At 41.5% G+C, this 19,045-nt stretch overlaps 1 protein-coding gene across 5 annotated transcripts in view; it reads left to right on the top strand.

The window, feature by feature from the left end:
• The first annotated feature begins 4,132 nt into the window (after positions 1–4,132).
• tpst1 (tyrosylprotein sulfotransferase 1) overlaps positions 4,133–19,045 on the top strand; it is a 30,564-nt gene continuing 15,651 nt past the window's right edge. For 4 of the 5 annotated variants that reach the window (XM_028419421.1, XM_028419420.1, XM_028419418.1 and 1 more), the window contains exons 1-2: positions 4,133–4,355; positions 16,722–17,762. In XM_028419421.1, the coding sequence (XP_028275222.1) occupies positions 16,906–17,762 (857 nt within the window). In that variant the 5' untranslated portion in view covers positions 4,133–4,355; positions 16,722–16,905. Of the gene's footprint in view, positions 4,356–16,721; positions 17,763–19,045 lie in introns of those variants that run through there. The other variant, XM_028419417.1, reaches the window with a different exon arrangement.

Raw genomic sequence — 19,045 nt, 5'->3', positions numbered from 1 at the left:
CACAAACATTCTGCTCTTTTTTTTCTTTCTCATGTGGGACAGACAAGTAGAATGTGCACAGCGGCTGTGAGAGCTCAAACATCACAAAACATACGTCATGAACATACTCACCACACATGTGTAGCAATTACTTGCAACACAAGCAGAAACACAAAACACTGACTATAGAAGGTGACAGACCTGAAAACATCTCTGTTGTCTTGTAAGTAGTTGCTATAGGTGTGTAGTCACATTTTGTTGTCAGAAGGCTTTTGTATTTGCCCATATGGAAACCTGCATCATGTCTTTGGCTGTGTAATATGAAGATTGAGGTGTTGATGGTCATACTGTTCGTGTCTTAGTACTATAGGACAATGTGGGTTGAGAAGATGATGGATGGATTACTGGATGCTTGAGTTGTTTTAACAATTGTCCAATTAGCAGATCTAAATATAAATCAGAATTTGAAGGGACAATGTGGGGCAGAATGGTGAATTGTGGCTGTGGTAGACTTAGTTTATTCAGCCAGTTACTGAGAGAAAAGGACACGTTTGTCTTAGAGGAGAAGTGCAGTGTTGCATGCTCTGTGTTAGGATCTCTCCGCCAAGAGGAATCTGGGCCACAACACAGCAAACACTGACATAGATACATTCAGGGCGAGGCCACTAAATTACTCTGTCAATCAGGACTACATTCTTTCTAGAAAACACGGGCTGATCCTCCCTGAGGTTAATGAAGGCCTGAACTCATTGGGCCATAACCAACACCACGCTGTCTAAACCACTTGTCAGAAAATTCAGACTGATATGCTGTACATGTCAGAACTAAACATCTCCCTGGGCTCCTCTGGAAGACTGTTCAAATGACTTGCTTCTACAACATATGTCCTAAAGCTGTTAATGCGCAGCCAGCCAAAAAAAATAACAATGAAGAATGTTTTTTTTACTGGTCGATGAAAGTTTGTGCAACGTCAGCTGAGTTGTTATGTATTAACCTTCGCAAGTCTGGGCCTATTCTGGCCTATATGAGCTATATGTGCATAAAGTAACATGTACTAAGCCTATAGTATATGGCTTCCTACAACGACACATATACCATGAAAAATGACAAAATATAAAAATGACTTACGGCCGACACCAACAGACTCGACAAGCTCATTAGAAAGGCTGGCTCGATCCTGGAGTAACTCCTCACCCCCTGCATGCCACACTGCTGCCCTACAGGAGCACATTAACCACAGAACGCCACAAGTCCTTCCTGCCAGTGGCCATCAGCCTGTATAACTCCTCCCCTTTCTGTAGGGAGAGGAGCTAGATGATCATGTCATGCATAAATGTAATATATTGGACAACAACTCAAGCATTCACAGATCTGTCCATCCATTCATCTTCTGAACACACACACAAAAAAACTTTTTTTTTGGATGAACTAAACTTGTGGACAGGATTTCCATCCAATAAATATATGTGTATAGCCCCATCTCAAAACAGGGACAGTGACAGTGTGCATATGAATGTACTTGTCCTGACGTACACAGAAAGGCCTCAGCCAGAATCCAACCAGGCAACAGTGCTAACCACTCCACCACCCTATAATATACATCAGACATTCATAATAAAATGAAGTTAAGAGAAGTACCTGAAAGTTGTACTGAAGCACCACTATCTATTGTTAGATTTCATGTAGACCTACTATTGATTAGTCTGATATCTTCAGGTTAGCTAATGTCCATACATTAGCTTCTATTAGTAAGTTCTTACCTCAGCACCTTGACCTCTGCACCTCTTCCCACAGGACAACTGGCATTGTTGGAGACCACACATTTCCTCCTATTTTATCATGCCTCCTATCCGGTCTCACACTCCACAGACCTGTTGAGTAAATGTCTCCTGGGAATGTATTGTGCCTGCAGCTATTTTCTGCCCACGTCTGTGCCTAACATAATTCAGTGGAGGGTGACTTGTGTCACCTTGAATGTGAGGAATCTCAGATGAAGAAATCATCAATGGTACAATGGTCTGCAGTGCTGCCCACGTCTGACAGGTCTGCTGTCAGCATTCATTTCCACACTGGGCGCTGCTGTAAATGAGCCTCATGGGACATATTTTGTTTGTCGAGCAAACCGCATCATCAGATCAAAGCACTTGCTGTTGTTGCAATTAACGCTGTATGACACTGGTTGTCTGATTCAGTGGCCGAAAGGTGTCAGCTGGCTATTGATTGTCTATATATTTTCTTGGGATGGATCAATAAATGATTAAATATTCAAATAAATATCATATATCCAGTCATTTGATACAGTATGATGGACATTTATGCTTGACCGCAGTGGGATAAGAACATCTCCCAATATATTCTTTGTTTCTGCACATTTTCCTTACTTATACTTACAAAGTGCACATTTAATTTAAAATGGTGTAGCGTTTGATGGTCACAAACGACAGACCATATCTAGAGGTTGAAACAAGGTTTGCATACGGACCAAGACCATATAGGGACATGTCAAACCCAATATTTTGGGAAGACAAAATATGAATCCATCAAGTAGAGGAAAGGACCTGTGTTTTGTACTGACAACATAATTATCTGTGGTAGCTTGCAACTGTACGTCCTCAGAAAATGGTCTAATTTAACGTTACTATTACTTCAGTATTCAAACTAATTTTGTCCAATTTTCTTCTTTGTAGATAGCCTAGACAATGCCACCAAAAAAGAAAATAGATATACAGAGCTAAAGCTAATCGCTTGTGTACAGATAAGACAGCATAAGGCAGATGTGAGCCAGGTTAATGAGGAATCAGTGCAGTCCTTAGTGTTTTCTTTGAATTTGTACTGCATCTGCTCGTATCGTTTACTATGCCCTTTTGAACCCAGAGCTGCTGAGTGCTGGTCTCTGCTGACTGTTTTACTGTGACTGAAACCAGAGCATCCACAATAATGGCATCATTGATCACTGACCATCTTTCCTCTGTCGCTGCCTTCAAAGAATACAGTTCCATGAGAAATATTTCTGAAACAGGAAAGCAATCTGTTCCTCGGCGTAAGGCTTGATCTGGCCTCCCTATTACCCTCTGAGGCCTGATGTGCTTTTAGTTCCGCTGCCTCAGACTGTTTCTGACCTTTGGGCTAAGATAAGTGTGTTTGCTCACTGAGGGGTTTCTGCAGCCTGAATAGGACTCAGCAAGCTGCTTGGAAATCAGCTCATGTGATGAGCAGGCACAAATCCAACATCAAGAGCAGCTTTACAGGGTCGATATTCCCTCTATAGTTGAAGCATGAAATACTTTTACTGTATATATACATTTGGATATAAATCCTAACACACTCCTATACACAGAAGTCCTTGTAAATGTTTTTCAATATATATTTGGTCACACTTGAAATTTATTTAAGGGTGATTATCATTATTCACTTCAGCCAGCAGACTACTGACTAACTACAGGCTGTCCTACAAGCCATGCTCACTGTATACTAAAATATTTGGGCTTTTTTTAAACACAGCTAATATCCTACGAGCCATATTGTGGCTATTTAGGGCTTTCATTCTATCAATTTCTGCTTTATATTTGCACAAATAAACCAATTGCTGTTGGGACCAAGCTGTGTTTGTTATGGATCCTACTAACTGAACCTTATAGGGCTCATAGGTTGTAGGTTTAGCTGCAGTTCAGACAGTCACATCCAGTTCAGGTATGTATTCTAAACCCCTATAGATGTGGACATCTTCTAGTTAAGATAACCAGAGGATTAGTGACAAAGCAACTACCTTGTTGAGTTCACATGAATGTTGCTGTTTGGAACAACACCCAAAGCTAATCTCTGATATGCAAAACAGTATGCTTGTTTCTGTCGTAGTGCTTTCTTTACTTTCTGTTTGCATGCTACAATGATCTCTTTGGGTCAAAAAGTTGTGGGTGCAGAGAGTTTGAGTGCACATTGATATTATAATACATGTATTCAATATTTCCAATGTTCCCATAGCACTGCCTAGAGAAGAGACGTGTTCAATGGCTGTTCCTTTCAAGTCCACAAAAATGTACTGTGCTTTTAAATGTTATGTAGTTCCGCCCTGTACCGTTTGCGCCAATCAGCAGCGCTAACACACAAGCCTCTATGAATTCTAAACCAATCACAGTTCGCCTTTCAACACCAGTCGAGCAGCCCAGTCGCAGCAGGCTGGTTGGCAGCGCTCGCCTTCAGTCTACCAGCAGCGCAACAAGCCCGTCCACTGTGCGCCTCACTCGGTCTATGTACGTAGAAAATGTCCAGAAAGTGAGTCCGGAGGACGGCGGGACTGCCTGGACTTTGGCACTGGATTTGGCGGAGGTTTTCTCACCGTGTAACGCGAGTTTCCTGCGCCGTATCCGCAGCGTTAGGTAGGTTTCTTTGGTGCTGTGTTGTTGTTGTAATGTCCCTCTTCTCTCCTTCCCTTTAGCTCAGAAGCTGCGACAATTAAACTCACATTTTTGGCGGAGGAGGCTTGAACAACCGTCGTTTTCCTGGCGTTAACATAACCGGTCTTCCTTTTAAATGGAGGTTACATAATTGCTGGTGTTTGGCACGTTAAATACATGTAACGCGGGGGGAAATGACCCCGGCTGATATAATCACAACAAATTAAGCCCATGTCAAATAAATACGTGTGGACGAGACAAGTCGTGCGTTACGTGCCGCCATCAGGGGAGGACGTGCACAGCTGTATCTCAAACCTTCCTTGATCCTGTGAAACGCGCTAAGGTCACACACCTTGAAGAGCACCGAAGACATTTGACGGATCTTGAGGGCAACACTTCCACCCAAGCTGTGCGCGTCCAGGGATATTCTGCTTCAACGTGTCCACTGTCACTGTGTTAAATGCGCTGCGGTGAGGAGCGCTGTGGACCAGGTCTGAAGTTCACATGTGATGCTTATTTTAAATAGGCTCGCAGATTTAACCATTAAGACCGTGACACTGACTGAACTGTGCCTCTTTGTTGATAACAGAGGCAACATTTAATTGCAATATTTTAATAGTTTGGTTTTGAGGTTGTGCATTAATGGATAATGGAATGTGTTGGGGTTACATATGTAAGTGTTTTGGCCTGTGAGTGCTGCCAGGAGTGGAAAAAGATCCTCCTGTCTGAGGTAATCATAGTGGTCATGCTCATGCAGAGCAGCCTGAGCCTAATATGAAGATGTGGCTGTATTGGTGACATGTTGTGGTTAAAGAAGATAGATTTGTCTCATGTTGTGGACCTGAAAAACACAATTCCGATCAAGTGGACAATCGTACTTCACGTCCCTGTAATTTACAGACAGTGATGTTGTTTTTCAAAACGATTATATCCCACATTACTGATATAAATGATTGTCTATTACAGATTTAATAGAATATAGGACATTCTCGCCTCGGGGAAAGAGGCTTAAATCTAAATACTTAAATACTTTCAGGCTTACAAGGTTTCATATTTAAAATATTTAAAGTTTACACTGGCCATAATAGTATACCAGTGTCTTAGTGTTTTAGTAGCACATCTGCTGTGTGCAGGTGGTCTTTGGAAGGGGGCGCCTGAAGACTGAAGTCCAGTTCAGAATTCAGACTATTTCTCAATGCTGGCTGTTCTCGTTGGTTTGGCCTCCACAGCTGCAGAGCTGGATCAGTTGGACTCCAGCTCACTTATAGTCTCATTTCCGTGTCTGAAAAGAACACCCACTGCAGCATCACAATTCTTACATTCAGGCCAGCAGCTGTCTGCCCGCTGAGCACAGCCATGGCTTCAACTGCGGGGCAGGGTCCGTATTTATGTAGCTCTTTCAAAGAGTCCTTGCTGCTCAAGGACTTACTGACGTAGGGGCCTGCATTTATCAAACTTCCCAGATTAGTAATGCTGATGATGCAAAGATGTGGCTACAGCCCCGTCACTCAATGTGAAACAGCTCAGTGATAAATCTCAGTTCATTGATAGAGCTGCCAGTAGCTTACCAGTCATAGATTTACTCGTTTTAGTTTTTGCTGTATTAAAAGGGTGATTTCGGTTTCTTTGGTGGGAAACAGAAAACACAGCTATTGATGAGAAGTGTTAAGGAACACTTGAGCGCAGGAAGTGTGGTGACCACCCACACATTGGTCAGGTTTCCCTGGTGACTTGAGCAAAGAATGGAGCTTTTATTGTGGGTTCTGTAGTGCAAATGCAGTGTAACTGCATGCAAGCAGCCCTGTCTAGTTCTGATTTAAAAGAACAGAGAAGTAGTAGTGGTGGTGGTGATGCTCTGCTTAGTGCTTACACGACAGAGTTACTTCACTGACATTCAGAAGGCTAATGTTCTGGAAAACAGAAGCACTGCAAACATGATGAAATGCCTGAATATGTTGAAACAGATTGTAGAAACCTCAAAACACAGCGTTGAGTGTAAGTTCTCAGTTGTAAAAGGATAATGATACATTTATATTTTTAGGAACATTTTGATTCATTAATGCCTTTTTCCAAACAAAATGCCAAACATTATCTGGTTCCAATCACTGCAACATAGGGCTTTGTTGCTTTGTTTGCTAAACAAATTAAATTTGTAATGAAATAATAGTGATTTTTTTCAATTATGCAAAGCAATGTAGTTATGATCTCACATTTTCCTCTCTGTCAAAGGGGTATGACAGGTTTAGCTCTGTGCTGGTGATCAATGTCCAAAGTTATAATGCTTACTCAGCATTTTATATTTTGAGTATAATGTTCTAGTCCCACGCTGCCATAGGTTTGTGTTTATTACACAACAGTGTGGTGGTCTGTGACCAACTTGAGACCCAAAATGTGCCAGATAATCCATCGTCATCACATTGTGCTATGTCTTGTCCATATGTTGGATATGTTGTGGCATTGTAAAACAATCCTGACACAGAACAGTCAGATTATGGATACTCCAACAGACCAGTGATCTCAGTTTTTATGTCTCAGATAATACAAAGGAAATATGACAATATGTTAAAAAGTCGCAGTAAAGGATGTATGACTTGTTGTAAAACCTGTTTGCTAGAAACGGAAAAATATTTGCATACTCCTGTGAGTATCAGAAAGAAGCCAGAGCAACCCAGATTGTGTCTCGTTTCAGAAAACCTTTTCATGCTTTTGACATACATGAGCTTTACTCTGATCTCCTCTTCTAACAAATGCATAGAGTACATAGAGTACACATGGTGCCGTGTCACTGGCAGATTTACTCCTCTGCCAAACACTTTACTGATTAGTGAAGTGCCATTCATTGTTTAAACCCTCTGCATACATCTGTATAGCTGTCAGCTGCAAGAAGTGAAGTTGATTTACCTCAGCATTGCATTGCTTTAACAGAGGACATTGAAATTGATTGCTGTGAACGGTGTAGCATGTTTAGATGTATGCAAACAGAGCTGCTGCAATATGAAGTGTGAATGCTTCCACTGTGAACTCACAATAGAGGAAGCTGGAACATGTTGCAGAGGCAGTGTGGTGATAAACATCTTCAGACTTGTGAAGTTAGAAGGAAATGATGTATACATTAGTTTGCAGAGTCTTCCCATGGATCTGCCATCAGTGTGTGACAAATTAAATTCAACACATAAGTAATCCTAATTGTTGTCAGTTGAGAACAGATTTAATAGGGGATGGATTCATCCATCACGATTTAGTAAAGCCCATGAGCCAACATTGTCTCTGTTTTATACATTTTTTGAATGTAGATGTATTCGTTTCTTTGCTAAATATAGCCACTACATGGATCTTTATTTGACCATTGCATCTCTGGATTAATGTGGCCCTTCTGTGTGTAAAACAGAGGCTACAAATGTGTAATCCTTTAAGGATGTATGGCAGAGACCCATATATTGTTGTGACTGTGACTCCATACTCTCTCTCTGGCCTATTGGAATGTCTAGTTAGGGTGATTAATGCTATGATTAAGATCAACCCACACTGTTTATACTCTGCAGTCTCAGCTTGTAATACTTGATGCATCATAAATTATGTTTACATGCACATATAAACACAGTGCTTTGGTCAATACTGGCGTATTACAGATGTACCAAATTGATGTAAGTTTTTTTTTTTTGCCGAGGCAACTTTATGAAGCATTATAACGACTGATATAATGATCAGAATTGGACATCTAGTTTGTGAAATCTTGGTTGTTTTTGTTACTGCAACAAATAAATCCACACGTGATGGGAAACATCACATGAAGGTATGAACTGGATTAAAGCATTCCCAGGGTTCCCAGTAAGCTGATTTTTCTTAAGCCTAGACAATGTTTCTTCATATTCACATAAACAAGTGTTCTGTTTAAAACCCTTCTGACCGGAAGCTGGATCAGCCAGTCAACCTGTTTGATACTCGGAGCCTCACAAAGAGTTCTTGTGATCTGTAGTCCAGTTACTTATCCTGTGACCCACAGTTACCTGTAACACATCTCTATGTGTAGATCAGATTTATTTTTATGTATTTGTTTATCTTAATCTTTGTAGTAATAGTAATTTTGGTCATTATAACTTCTGAGCTCTTTATGAAATAGGTTTTTTTTGTAGTTAATAGTTTTTGTGCATACTGACCCTTCAGCTAAGAGCAAACTTCCCAGTGCTGTTCCTTTCTTCCCTTCTTTGTGTAATTTCATATCACATTACAGGACGTGTCATATTCACCCACCTGAGTGACGTGTATTTATCATGTATTGAGTTTTTATTTTGCAGCCTGTTAGAATTAGTGCTTTCCATGTTAGAAGTCAGCAGGGCAGTTTGTCATTATGGTTTGGAACAAGGTAATCTAATGCTGTTAGCAAATAAAGCAGCCACTCCCTATGTAAGTCTTTATTTCTCTGCCTGTGAATGCAAGGGTGGGTGTCTTTTATGTGGAAAAAGAAACAGGCATAACATACACCTCATTTATTTGGTGCAAATATTTAGCCTGACTGTTCATGCCAAACAAGATAAATATTTGTCTGTTGCCCAGAGATTAAACAAACATTAAGAGATGGATATTGCCAGAGGGATGTTTTTTACATGTCTGAAGACATGTCAGGTTGCCTCAGCGTTAATTGCACAACATCCATTCTGCAACATGCACAAGAAAAGTCCCAGCAGGTCATAAACAGTGTGACAGACCTGTGTGTAATCAAATGAATTTCCAGGAATCCAAGGTGGATTTAAGTTTTCTACAAATACTGGGGGATGGGGATCACTATGTTTGTTTATTTGCAATGTAATCCCTGTAGATAATACCTAGGGGAACCAAATCCACGGTTCGGTTCGTATCACGGTTCTGAGGTCACGGTTTTCGGTTCAGTTCGGTTCACAATGTTGAGGTTTTCTCTACTTTTAACACTCTGGAAATACCAGATGAGCATAAAATACACAGCCTGTTCATCCAACACTCACCATATTTAAGAATCAGTTCAGTGTTTCTCCATCATTATATCAGGTCAAGTCAATTTCATTTCTTTTTAATTTCTATATAGCACCAGATCATAACAGAAGCCATTTAAGATAACTTTTACTATAGAACAGGTCTACACCTTGGTCCTTTATTAACCAAACTGAACAGCTCATGTTATTTATCTTATTTGCACGGCAGTATGTCATTTCTGTCTCTGCATGGTTGTGCGTTTAGAATTCAGCGCTGCTGTCTGCGCACAGAGGCCCGATGTGTGTACACACAGACACGTGTGCACAGACACACACCGTCGGACAGAGAACGTGTGTTGTTTTGTCTACTGTTGCTCATCACATGCTAGTTGGATAGACTGAACTCTATGACTACGCTAGGCTAAGCTAACGGTGCTGATGCTCGTTTTTTTATTTTATTTTTGTCATTGAAATATGCTATTTACATCCCGCTCTGTAAGCCATGACAGGACCTGCGGCAGCTTTGCGCACGATTGGACACAGAGTGCTGTGGGTCTCTCTGCTCCGCCTGCAGCTGAACCTGCTGCGTGAAGCTACAGAGACTGACCACTTGTAAATGCGCTGAGGCGGGGCAGGAGCTCACGGCCGCTGCTTGTCGAGGACAGTAGCCTGACTGCAGAAGGATTTCACGTCAGTCTCCAAAAGTCACCAGAGAGTCACTGCCAAGACAAAAAAAGGTTGGGAACGTCACCAAATTTAGCACGAGAGAAGCCAAGCTGGCAACACTCGTCTCTGTGGTGTGGTAAAAATGCCTCCCTGCATTACTTGATGCGCATGTCCAGAACCGAACAGAACACTCGCCCCGAACCGAAACACATGTACTGAACAGCTCGGATATTTTTCCTGAACCGCTCCACCCCTAATAATACCTGGTCCCAGGGGTACAGTAACCCTGTATTAAGACGAAGAAACTGAGACTGTTGAATGAATGCTCGGGCTAGAATGTCATCTCTTTTCCCTGTATTATGGTCTAGCTAGATGTTAATGGGGTTTGTTCATAACATCAGATTTATGACAGAGCCTAAGGGCAAGAGGTCATGGACAGGGTAATGGCCAGGATCCTGCTGATTGATCCTGTAGCTGTGGGAAAGTTCAGGAATGTGCCAGATCTGATTGAAAGCTAAATGGTGGTCATTTTTCAGTAATGACTTCAGGATAACGGTGGAAGACTGTGGGCATCAATGCTAAAGTTTAGGCACACAAAGCTGGAAATGACACAGGCTAGAGAAAAGTCTACATTTTATAGCTTGTTCGGCATTTAGCTAACTGCACTGAAACATCAGTCTCTATGTGAAAGTGGCACTTTGTACACAATGTCATTAATATCAGGTACTAAAAACCTGTTTTAGTAACTTATTTACCAGATGTAATGTTCCTCCTTCTTCCAGACACACCAAGATCCAAACTACAATGTAGCTGTCTGCATGTAAATAGTTATGTTGTGTTGCTGAGCAGTGTGTGTAAGGAATCGACAGAGGTTTGAATGACAGCAATTATTTGTGGATTATAAAATGGTCAGTTGTTTGAATTTTTGTTGCCAGAGTACACTCATATGTAACAGAAGCAGCAACCTTTGTATGTTCAGCTTCTGACAAGATTTGACCTTTGCTTGCACTGGCTGAACTATCTTTGGCTGTGACAGATGGACTGATCACTCATCTACTGATCATTGGAACGTTTAATGGTAGAAACCTTTTAACCTGGCGTACTTATCAAGCTAAGTCAGAGGAGAAATGATGTAGAAAATCCTGGTTTCTCGTTTTTACTACTGCGAACCTCTCAAACCAGGGCACCATGAAGTGCAGAGTGGCCGTCATTATTAAGTGTTTGATGTGGTTTGGTTTCACCGTTACTCTACAGAGAGCCCGCTCAGGCTCCACTGCTTCCCCTAACAGATCAATGGGGAAAATATCCTGCGAGGAGGATAAAATATCAGTAACAAGATAGAAGAGCCGCAATTAATTAAACGCAAACACATTTACGCCTTGGTGTAAGGTGTAACGTGACACTGTTTTAAATCTCATAGTTTATCAGTCAGGCTGCCTTACCTCTGAGGAGACAGTATCTCAAATCCCTGATTTACCAGGTTTTTATTGTCATACACACAAAATTGGCCTAATGAGATCTAAATCATCTAACTAGAATGAGGGGTTCAGTTCTGCAGAACAATTGGGTATCTGGCCGTATCCCATTCAATTAACAGTCCATCATTTAGCTCAAGTAATGCCTATGATGAAACTATTATACCAGTGTAGGCTTCTGGCATCCTTGAGGCGTGTCCTTCTCTGTGAGGAATGTAAACAGGAAATGCTCTTTAAATCTTTCTTTGAAATGGCATTAAGACTCCATACTGGCTCTATTTGGCCTAATCTTGTCTCTTTGTCAACTGCATACTATTTAAGTAAAATGAGATAAGCACACATTTCAGTAGTCACCTGTGGGTAATACAACGCAGTGCATTTTGTAGCAATTTTAAATGTCCACTGACAGTATCTGAGAACAAGGGTGAGTAAAAGTTTATCAAGGTCTTTGTTAGACTCCTGTATTCTGTCCAAAGTAGGGCAGGTTTCTTACCTTGTAGGGTTTGCAGTTGTTTTTCATGACCAGGGTCTTCTTTAAAAGATGATGTTGAACCTTAGTGAGACTTTCCAGGTTGATAATATCAAACTATAAAAGTGAATCAGAGGGTTGGACTTTCCCTTTAAGTGCAGCTGAATCAGCCTTGGGGAAACAGCAGGCCCCTTCTGTACTCCCACTAATAGACTAAAGGTGTTGGCAGCCTGGCACGTCCCCTCCTCCCTTTAACACTGAATCACCAAGGAGAAAAGACACAGAGATGTGAGACCGTGTGGGTGGGCTGAAGGAAAAGAACAACAAAAAAAAGTAAGGAAAGAAATGCACAACATCAGATGCTGCATTGCAAAGCCTTTTGTTTACACTATTGTCTACAGTCATTTGTCACAACACACAAAGAACTTTTATTTGCAGCTTAGTCCTGCATGAGGTCCCTTTCACAGGGAGGCTAATGCAAAGATTAGCTGTAATGTTTTGTTGTTTAACGATTTAACAGTTGAGGATGTTTGCTTAAAACCAAACAGTAACTTGGCTCATTAGACATGACTAACCCACAGAAACGAACCTGGCAACAGGGTGTGAGAGGGGAAACAGATGGTGAGTGAAGCATTGGCCAGGCCTGATCAGTCCTAACCTGGATAAACAGACTCCAGATCAGTACAAAATAATATGGTCCTGTTTGTAATTTATTTGTAATTGTGAATGGAGTTGGTTAATGTTTGCTTCAATCAGACAAATCCCATACCTTTAATTTTATTAAATCCCAAGGATCTAATAAAATTAAAAACTAAAACTAGGGATGCACCGGAATGGAAATTCTTGGTTGAAACCGAAAACTGAAAATGAGAAAACCAAGGCTGAAAAAACAAAACGCCTGAAAAACTTATACCAATTATTACCATCGCATTTATGGCTATGACTGTGTACTAACCTCACTAAAATCAAGGCATTGCAAACGCACAGCTTAATATTAATGTTTAGAATAAAGCAATTACAAAATTATGAACATATTTATTTAGCACATTCAAACAATGCACAATATAATATAAAATAACTTGTCTTGTGTACATTATGTGTGCATTTTATTTAAATAGGGCAGGTGCATAAATAAACATTTTTGAAATGTCCAGCAGAAACATAAATCTGATCATATGTAGTAAATCAGAACAGATTAGCCTTCTATTATATTTTCAGGCATTTAGGATCTCACTGAACATATCAGACAGCGAGGGCGCGCTGTGCGCTTCCCCGTCTCTAAGCGGGTTCTACGCATCCACACGGCCTGGATCATTTCTTGTCCGTGCTGCTTTATTCCCACATCCAAGTATGATCTTTATAACCTGCATCAATACTGTGATGAAGTGCAGAGAATCCGAGTAGATCTCAGTGAAACGCGCTGACATGTACCTTTCAATGTTTTCACTCCGCGGTCCGTCTCAGCCTCTTTGCTTAGAAGATGCTTTAGTGTCAGCTGCAGATGCATCAGAGGAGCTGATCTCTTTAGTTAGCTGCTCAAATGGGGCAAGAAAAGACACCTCAGACATACTGGAGCATCCAGACCAGCCCGTGCTGGTTGCGTCATTTTTCTGTATTGTTGCCTTTAACATGGGGCTTGTTATTGTGATTACTCTGTGACCGTGATGCAAACTTAGCACAGTACAATTGTTGTTTTTGTTATGTGTAATATTAATGTTTAAAAGAGAATAAAAATCAACTTAAGCACCATGACAACCACAAAAATAGGCTTTATTAGCTAGTAGCTGGGGTCAGGTCTTTCCATCCAAACCTGCAGATAGCTTCGGTCAGTATGCTATGTTCACTTTTGTTGCCCTCAAGTTTTGTATTTCTTAAGTTTGTTACATACTCTACGGAAACAGAGAAATTTGTTCTTGCTGGGACGTCTCGCAGCTTGTTCTCGACAAATCGTGTGGGCAAAACTTTTTTCTTGGTCGTGTCGAAGGAGTATTGTGGGATTGGTTGGATTTTTCAGAGTGGGCGTAGTGAATGTGGAGAAAAAATGCAGAAAAGCTGCTTCAGGTGCACAGAATCCACACAGGTCAAACATTGCTGTCTGTCACAGCAATTCTCAAATCTATTATCATGCTATGAGCATCCCTGAACATTACTGGCTCGTTAACATTCCTCATTCAGGTAAAAAGATATTTGGGCAAACAAACGAAACCGTGAAATCCCAAATAGTAGCAACAAATTTACCTCCTCCTCCACTTCAATCATGCTTGCCTAAGCTGCTGTTCTTGCTGTTGTTTAACAGCATTCAAAACCGTGTTTTGAAGTGCGCACGCGATGTGTGCTGCAGTGGGAGGGCCATATCAGCACTTCTGCACACACATTTCTTGTAAAGTATAAAAAGTCTTGGCCACAACGAACTTTGTTCTTGACATCTCAAGTAAATGAACAAATTTCTATGTTCTCATGGAGTTTTTAACAAGCTTTAGTCAGTGTGTGGTTTTGTGTCAGGGCTGGGCACAGATGGAAAATGTTGATTTCTGCCTTGGTCAGCAGTAGAAGCTGTCTGCCCAATATGAAGTGTGCTTCCACAGATAGAAAAGATTTCTAAACATAGCTGTAAAGACCTTGCAATCTTTATGTATGTCTTCAGACCTGTTTACATATTCCTAAAACATTAACTGTGAATTCTGCAGGTGTGTGTTTTCTGGGTATAAAGAAAGCCTCTAATAAAACACTCCATGGTTGAGCAGATGACAGTGTCTTGTGTCATCTTGTGGTGCTTTGCCCATACAAGATCCAAACAGCACAGATACATGAACAAGGAGTTGGTGGGTTCAGTGCTGTGCTGTGACGAACAGCAGCCTGTCACATAGTGATGTCAGAGCCCCTGCTGTGGCACTGCTGCAGAATGATGCTGACAGAGCCTGTTAACCATCTCACTCTTGTGATGTGGAATGTGTGTAAACACACAACAGAGCAAATGGGGTGATTGGATTTCCTCTGCACTTATTGTGCAGTTAGAAGATTTTACTCAGAAGCAATTATGCTTTAGTGTTGTCCCTTGTCTACTCTTCCCCTTCATTTTTAGCGACATTCTAGTACTCAGCTAAAGAGCAGTGGCTAACAAACTCCTAATACAAACTGTGGGGTTAGTGAAAGGGGAGCACCCAGAGAATGCTCAAAAACCACACCAAATAACTCCAGTCGCTCATCATCCTTGTCACTCAGAGCACTCAGGGGTGCTTTTCCTTAGCTTAGTGCTTGAGGGAAAAGCTGCTCCCTGCAGCTTAGTTAAAATGTTTACTGCCAGGAGACCTAAACGTTTAAATCCTAGCTTCCTTGTTTACGTGGTTAAGTGGATCTTACTTAAGTTAAAGGTATGTGGCTGTAATACCTGGTCAGGTTGATGTGAAGGGCAACATATTTCAAGAGAAGGAATGTTTTTCAGTGTCTCTCTACAAGCACCTAAAGGTGCATGCCACCATATTATGAAACCAATTTCATCTAAAGTCTATCTATCTAAAGTTAGATAGGGGGGATGCAAAATGAGCGGAACAAAATTCCTAAGTACTCTTAGGAATAAAGTATATTCTATTCTCTATTCACCTGCTTATTCACACAGGGTTCTACTGGCAATGCGTATTAACAGAAAGTGAATTTCTGTTCTGTTCTCGACTATATTCTCACAAAGCAGCACCTGAACATTTCTAACTTCCGTCAACATACCAGCGTGGTTCAGCTGCTAGTAATTCCTCTTTAGGCTTCCTCTTTACTATCTGTGCATATGTAATAACTTCCTAAGGCAAAAACTGTATGATTTGGTTTGTTGGTTAGTTATTGATGCTTGCTGCTAACCTTCGGAAAAAAAATATATACTTGAGCTTTTTAAATGTGTTTTTGTAATTAAAAACAGTGTGTTGACCAGCAAATATCAAATAAGTATACAAATAGTATACAAATCTTCATTGTCACACAGTTGCACATTAATTAGTAATTAATTATTTACCCTAAGCTGCAGCCCTACACTGCACCGTGTAGCCCCACTCCACCCCTCACCCAGGTTGTTAATACAGGAAGGTGAATGTGGCCAGCCCAGAGAAACCCTTCAACAAATAAGCCACACTAAGCCTGCAGCATTCACTTCCCAACAAAAGAAAGCTGCCAGCCACTGCAGTCTGTAGACTTTATGTACAGTTTGTGTGTTTCTGCACACATTGCCGTATCTACAGAATTAGTTTATCTGCTTAGCTGTATCAAAATTAGCGGCTGAGGCCTAAATGTCATTGATGATATGCACTATTACAGAATAAAAGCCAGAGCGACGTCTAGCAAGATAAAAAAATTGAGCTTTCCTTTGTTAAATGCAAAGATGTGTTGTTTTACATTCTGAATCAGTTGTCAGCAGCAAGTCTTAGTCATTCATCTCTCAGTGAGCTTTGAATTCTCCATAAAACAACAGAACCCGTTTAGTTTTCCTTGTGGCATCTCCATTGTCATAATTGTGTTTGAAGCTGTTCTGTGTCAGTTTTGTGATTCAAAGCTCTCTGCAAAGTAACATTGTAGAATAATGTTGCCTCAGATCAAAAGGCCTGTCATATAAAGAGAATGTGCCGATCAGTCTCACTGCCAGATTGCGTCTCTGTAGATTTGCTCTGAGACGTTGTGATGTGCACACAGCAATGACACTGAAGGGTCTTGGTACCTGACATGTGGAGATTAGTTTTGTTTTAAATTTTGAATTATGTTGCTCAGGTGTAAAATCATAGCTAACTGTGTTTTCTGTTTTATTGTGCCACAGTGCAGGCCTCATGGAGCTGGGGACTCGACGCCTGTTGTGCACCAGAGAGCTTGATCCATGCCCGGGTCCCAGCAAACAACCATAAAGGGTGGGAACCTTAATTATCCTACAGTTCCTATTTCCCATCCCTCCCCCTAAATTGCCCCTGTGGTGATATTGTCCTCTCCTGTCTGTGGCCTACAACATGATTGGCAAGTTAAAACAGAACTTGCTGGTGGCCTGTCTGGTCATCAGCTCGGTCACTGTCTTCTACCTGGGCCGCCATGCCATGGAGTGCCACCATCGCATAGAGGAGCGCAGCCAGCCGGGTGGAATCCTGCCTTTGTCAGCGCTGGGAGGCAGCATGCGGACCACTTTAAGGACAGGCCAGAATCTCAGCACGCCTTTTGTTTACAACAAAGACATGCCACTCATCTTTATCGGTGGAGTACCCCGCAGTGGGACTACACTAATGCGCGCTATGCTTGACGCCCACCCAGAGGTGCGCTGTGGTGAAGAAACCCGCGTCATCCCGCGCATCCTGGCCATGAAGCAGATGTGGAGTCGCTCGGGCAGAGAGAAGATGCGCCTGGACGAGGCCGGTGTGACAGATGAGGTGCTGGACGCCGCCATGCAGGCCTTCCTGCTGGAAATCATTGTCAAACATGGTGAGCCTGCCAACTTCCTCTGCAATAAGGACCCTTTTGCACTGAAGTCGCTTTCTTACCTGGCCAAGATCTTTCCCCGTGCCAAGTTTGTACTCATGATTCGTGATGGCAGGGCCTCAGTCCACTCCATGATCTCACGGAAGGTGACCATAGCAGGCTTTGATCTAGGCAGCTACCGGGACTGCCTGACCAAGTGGAATCGGGCCATTGAGACAATGTACACTCAGTGCCTGGACGCAGCAGACAAATGTCTACCTGTGCACTATGAACAGTTAGTCCTCCATCCTGAGAAATGGATGAGGACACTGCTAAAATTCCTTGACATTCCTTGGAATGATGCTGTCCTTCACCATGAGGAGCTCATTGGGAAAGCTGGAGGAGTATCTCTCTCAAAGTAAGTAATGTGACAGCTCCTACATTTCCTTTTCCTAGCCCCACCCATCTATCTCCAATATATACTTTTCTTATTTTATTTTGAAAGGAGGCAAGGACAGGATGGTCACTTTGTTGTTGAGATGTTTTGGAAATGTATTCAGTTTATAAAAAAATCATTTGATACATTTTGCAGGTGCTGCAGTTGTTCAGAGAGAGTGTAACGTCACTGTGGTTATTGTCATTGTGTATGTCTGGTTCATTGGTCTTAAAAACACATGATTTAAAAAAAAAAAAACCTTTGGGGCAGTGGACGTGTTTTAAAGCGGTTACTATGAGTGAGGTCAGAGTGAATCATCATCTATATCTACATCACCCCGTGACTCATGTGTTTTTTTTTCTCTTTGCTCTTTGACATTGACAAATAAGTATGTGATGTGATTTGTGCAGGACCCACAAGCTTCACATGGTATTCTTGGCTTGCCATATATCACATTCTCACTGCAATAGAAATGAGCTTTGGCATTCCTTCTTATAACTACTAAAGTGGAGGGAAAGCATGGCTTTTAACCTTTGAGGAAAATGACATGTAGGTAAGCATTGTGTCACATCATAGTCAAGGACAACTTTCTATATCATCTAAGTTTCTGCACACTTTAAAAAAATAAGCGTGCACCCCTGGCCTTGAAATGTATCCATCCCATGTTTTTACAAAGCCTCCAGACTTTCCATCATTATATTTCATTTGGAAATAAACATTTTGCAGCTGTGCTCAGTAAGGAAGCTACTCATTAGTGAACTAAAATGAATGAGATTATGTCTGCACTACTGTACTGTAAGCAGGCTTCTCTAATAGCCCTGCTGGTCAGGCTTGTTTTGGTTTTAGTGATTTGGGAGGAATGCCTCTGGAAGTTGTTGCGAAAACACTGGAAGGGTGCAACCCCATTCTTCACATCTGTCTATCCCAACCCCACACACTTCTGTTCCCCTCGGCTACCACCCTCTTCTTGCCACGTAGCACTAGAACTCACTCCATGTTCTCTGGAGACATTTGGCCCATATTGTGTCAAACTGTCTGCACTTGTGGTTTTTATTAAAATCTTTGCATCCAAAGATAGTTTTCTAATTAATGCCGTTTGCCCTTATTGAACCTCTTTATGAACCCATTCCACTTCCTCTGCAGTAAGAAGTGACTGTAGATTAGGCTCTGTAGGCTCTGGGTCTGTGAAGCGCCTAGAGATAATTTTGAGTGTAAGAGAAATTGATTTCCTCTTGCAGTTCACCGTTTGCTACATTTTTTTTAAT

Source organism: Parambassis ranga, chromosome 13 (genome assembly GCF_900634625.1).
Source record: "Parambassis ranga chromosome 13, fParRan2.1, whole genome shotgun sequence".
Classification (NCBI taxonomy): domain Eukaryota; kingdom Metazoa; phylum Chordata; class Actinopteri; family Ambassidae; genus Parambassis; species Parambassis ranga.
The sequence above is the reverse complement of the archived record's forward strand: the minus strand, read 5'-3'. Positions and strand labels throughout refer to the sequence as shown.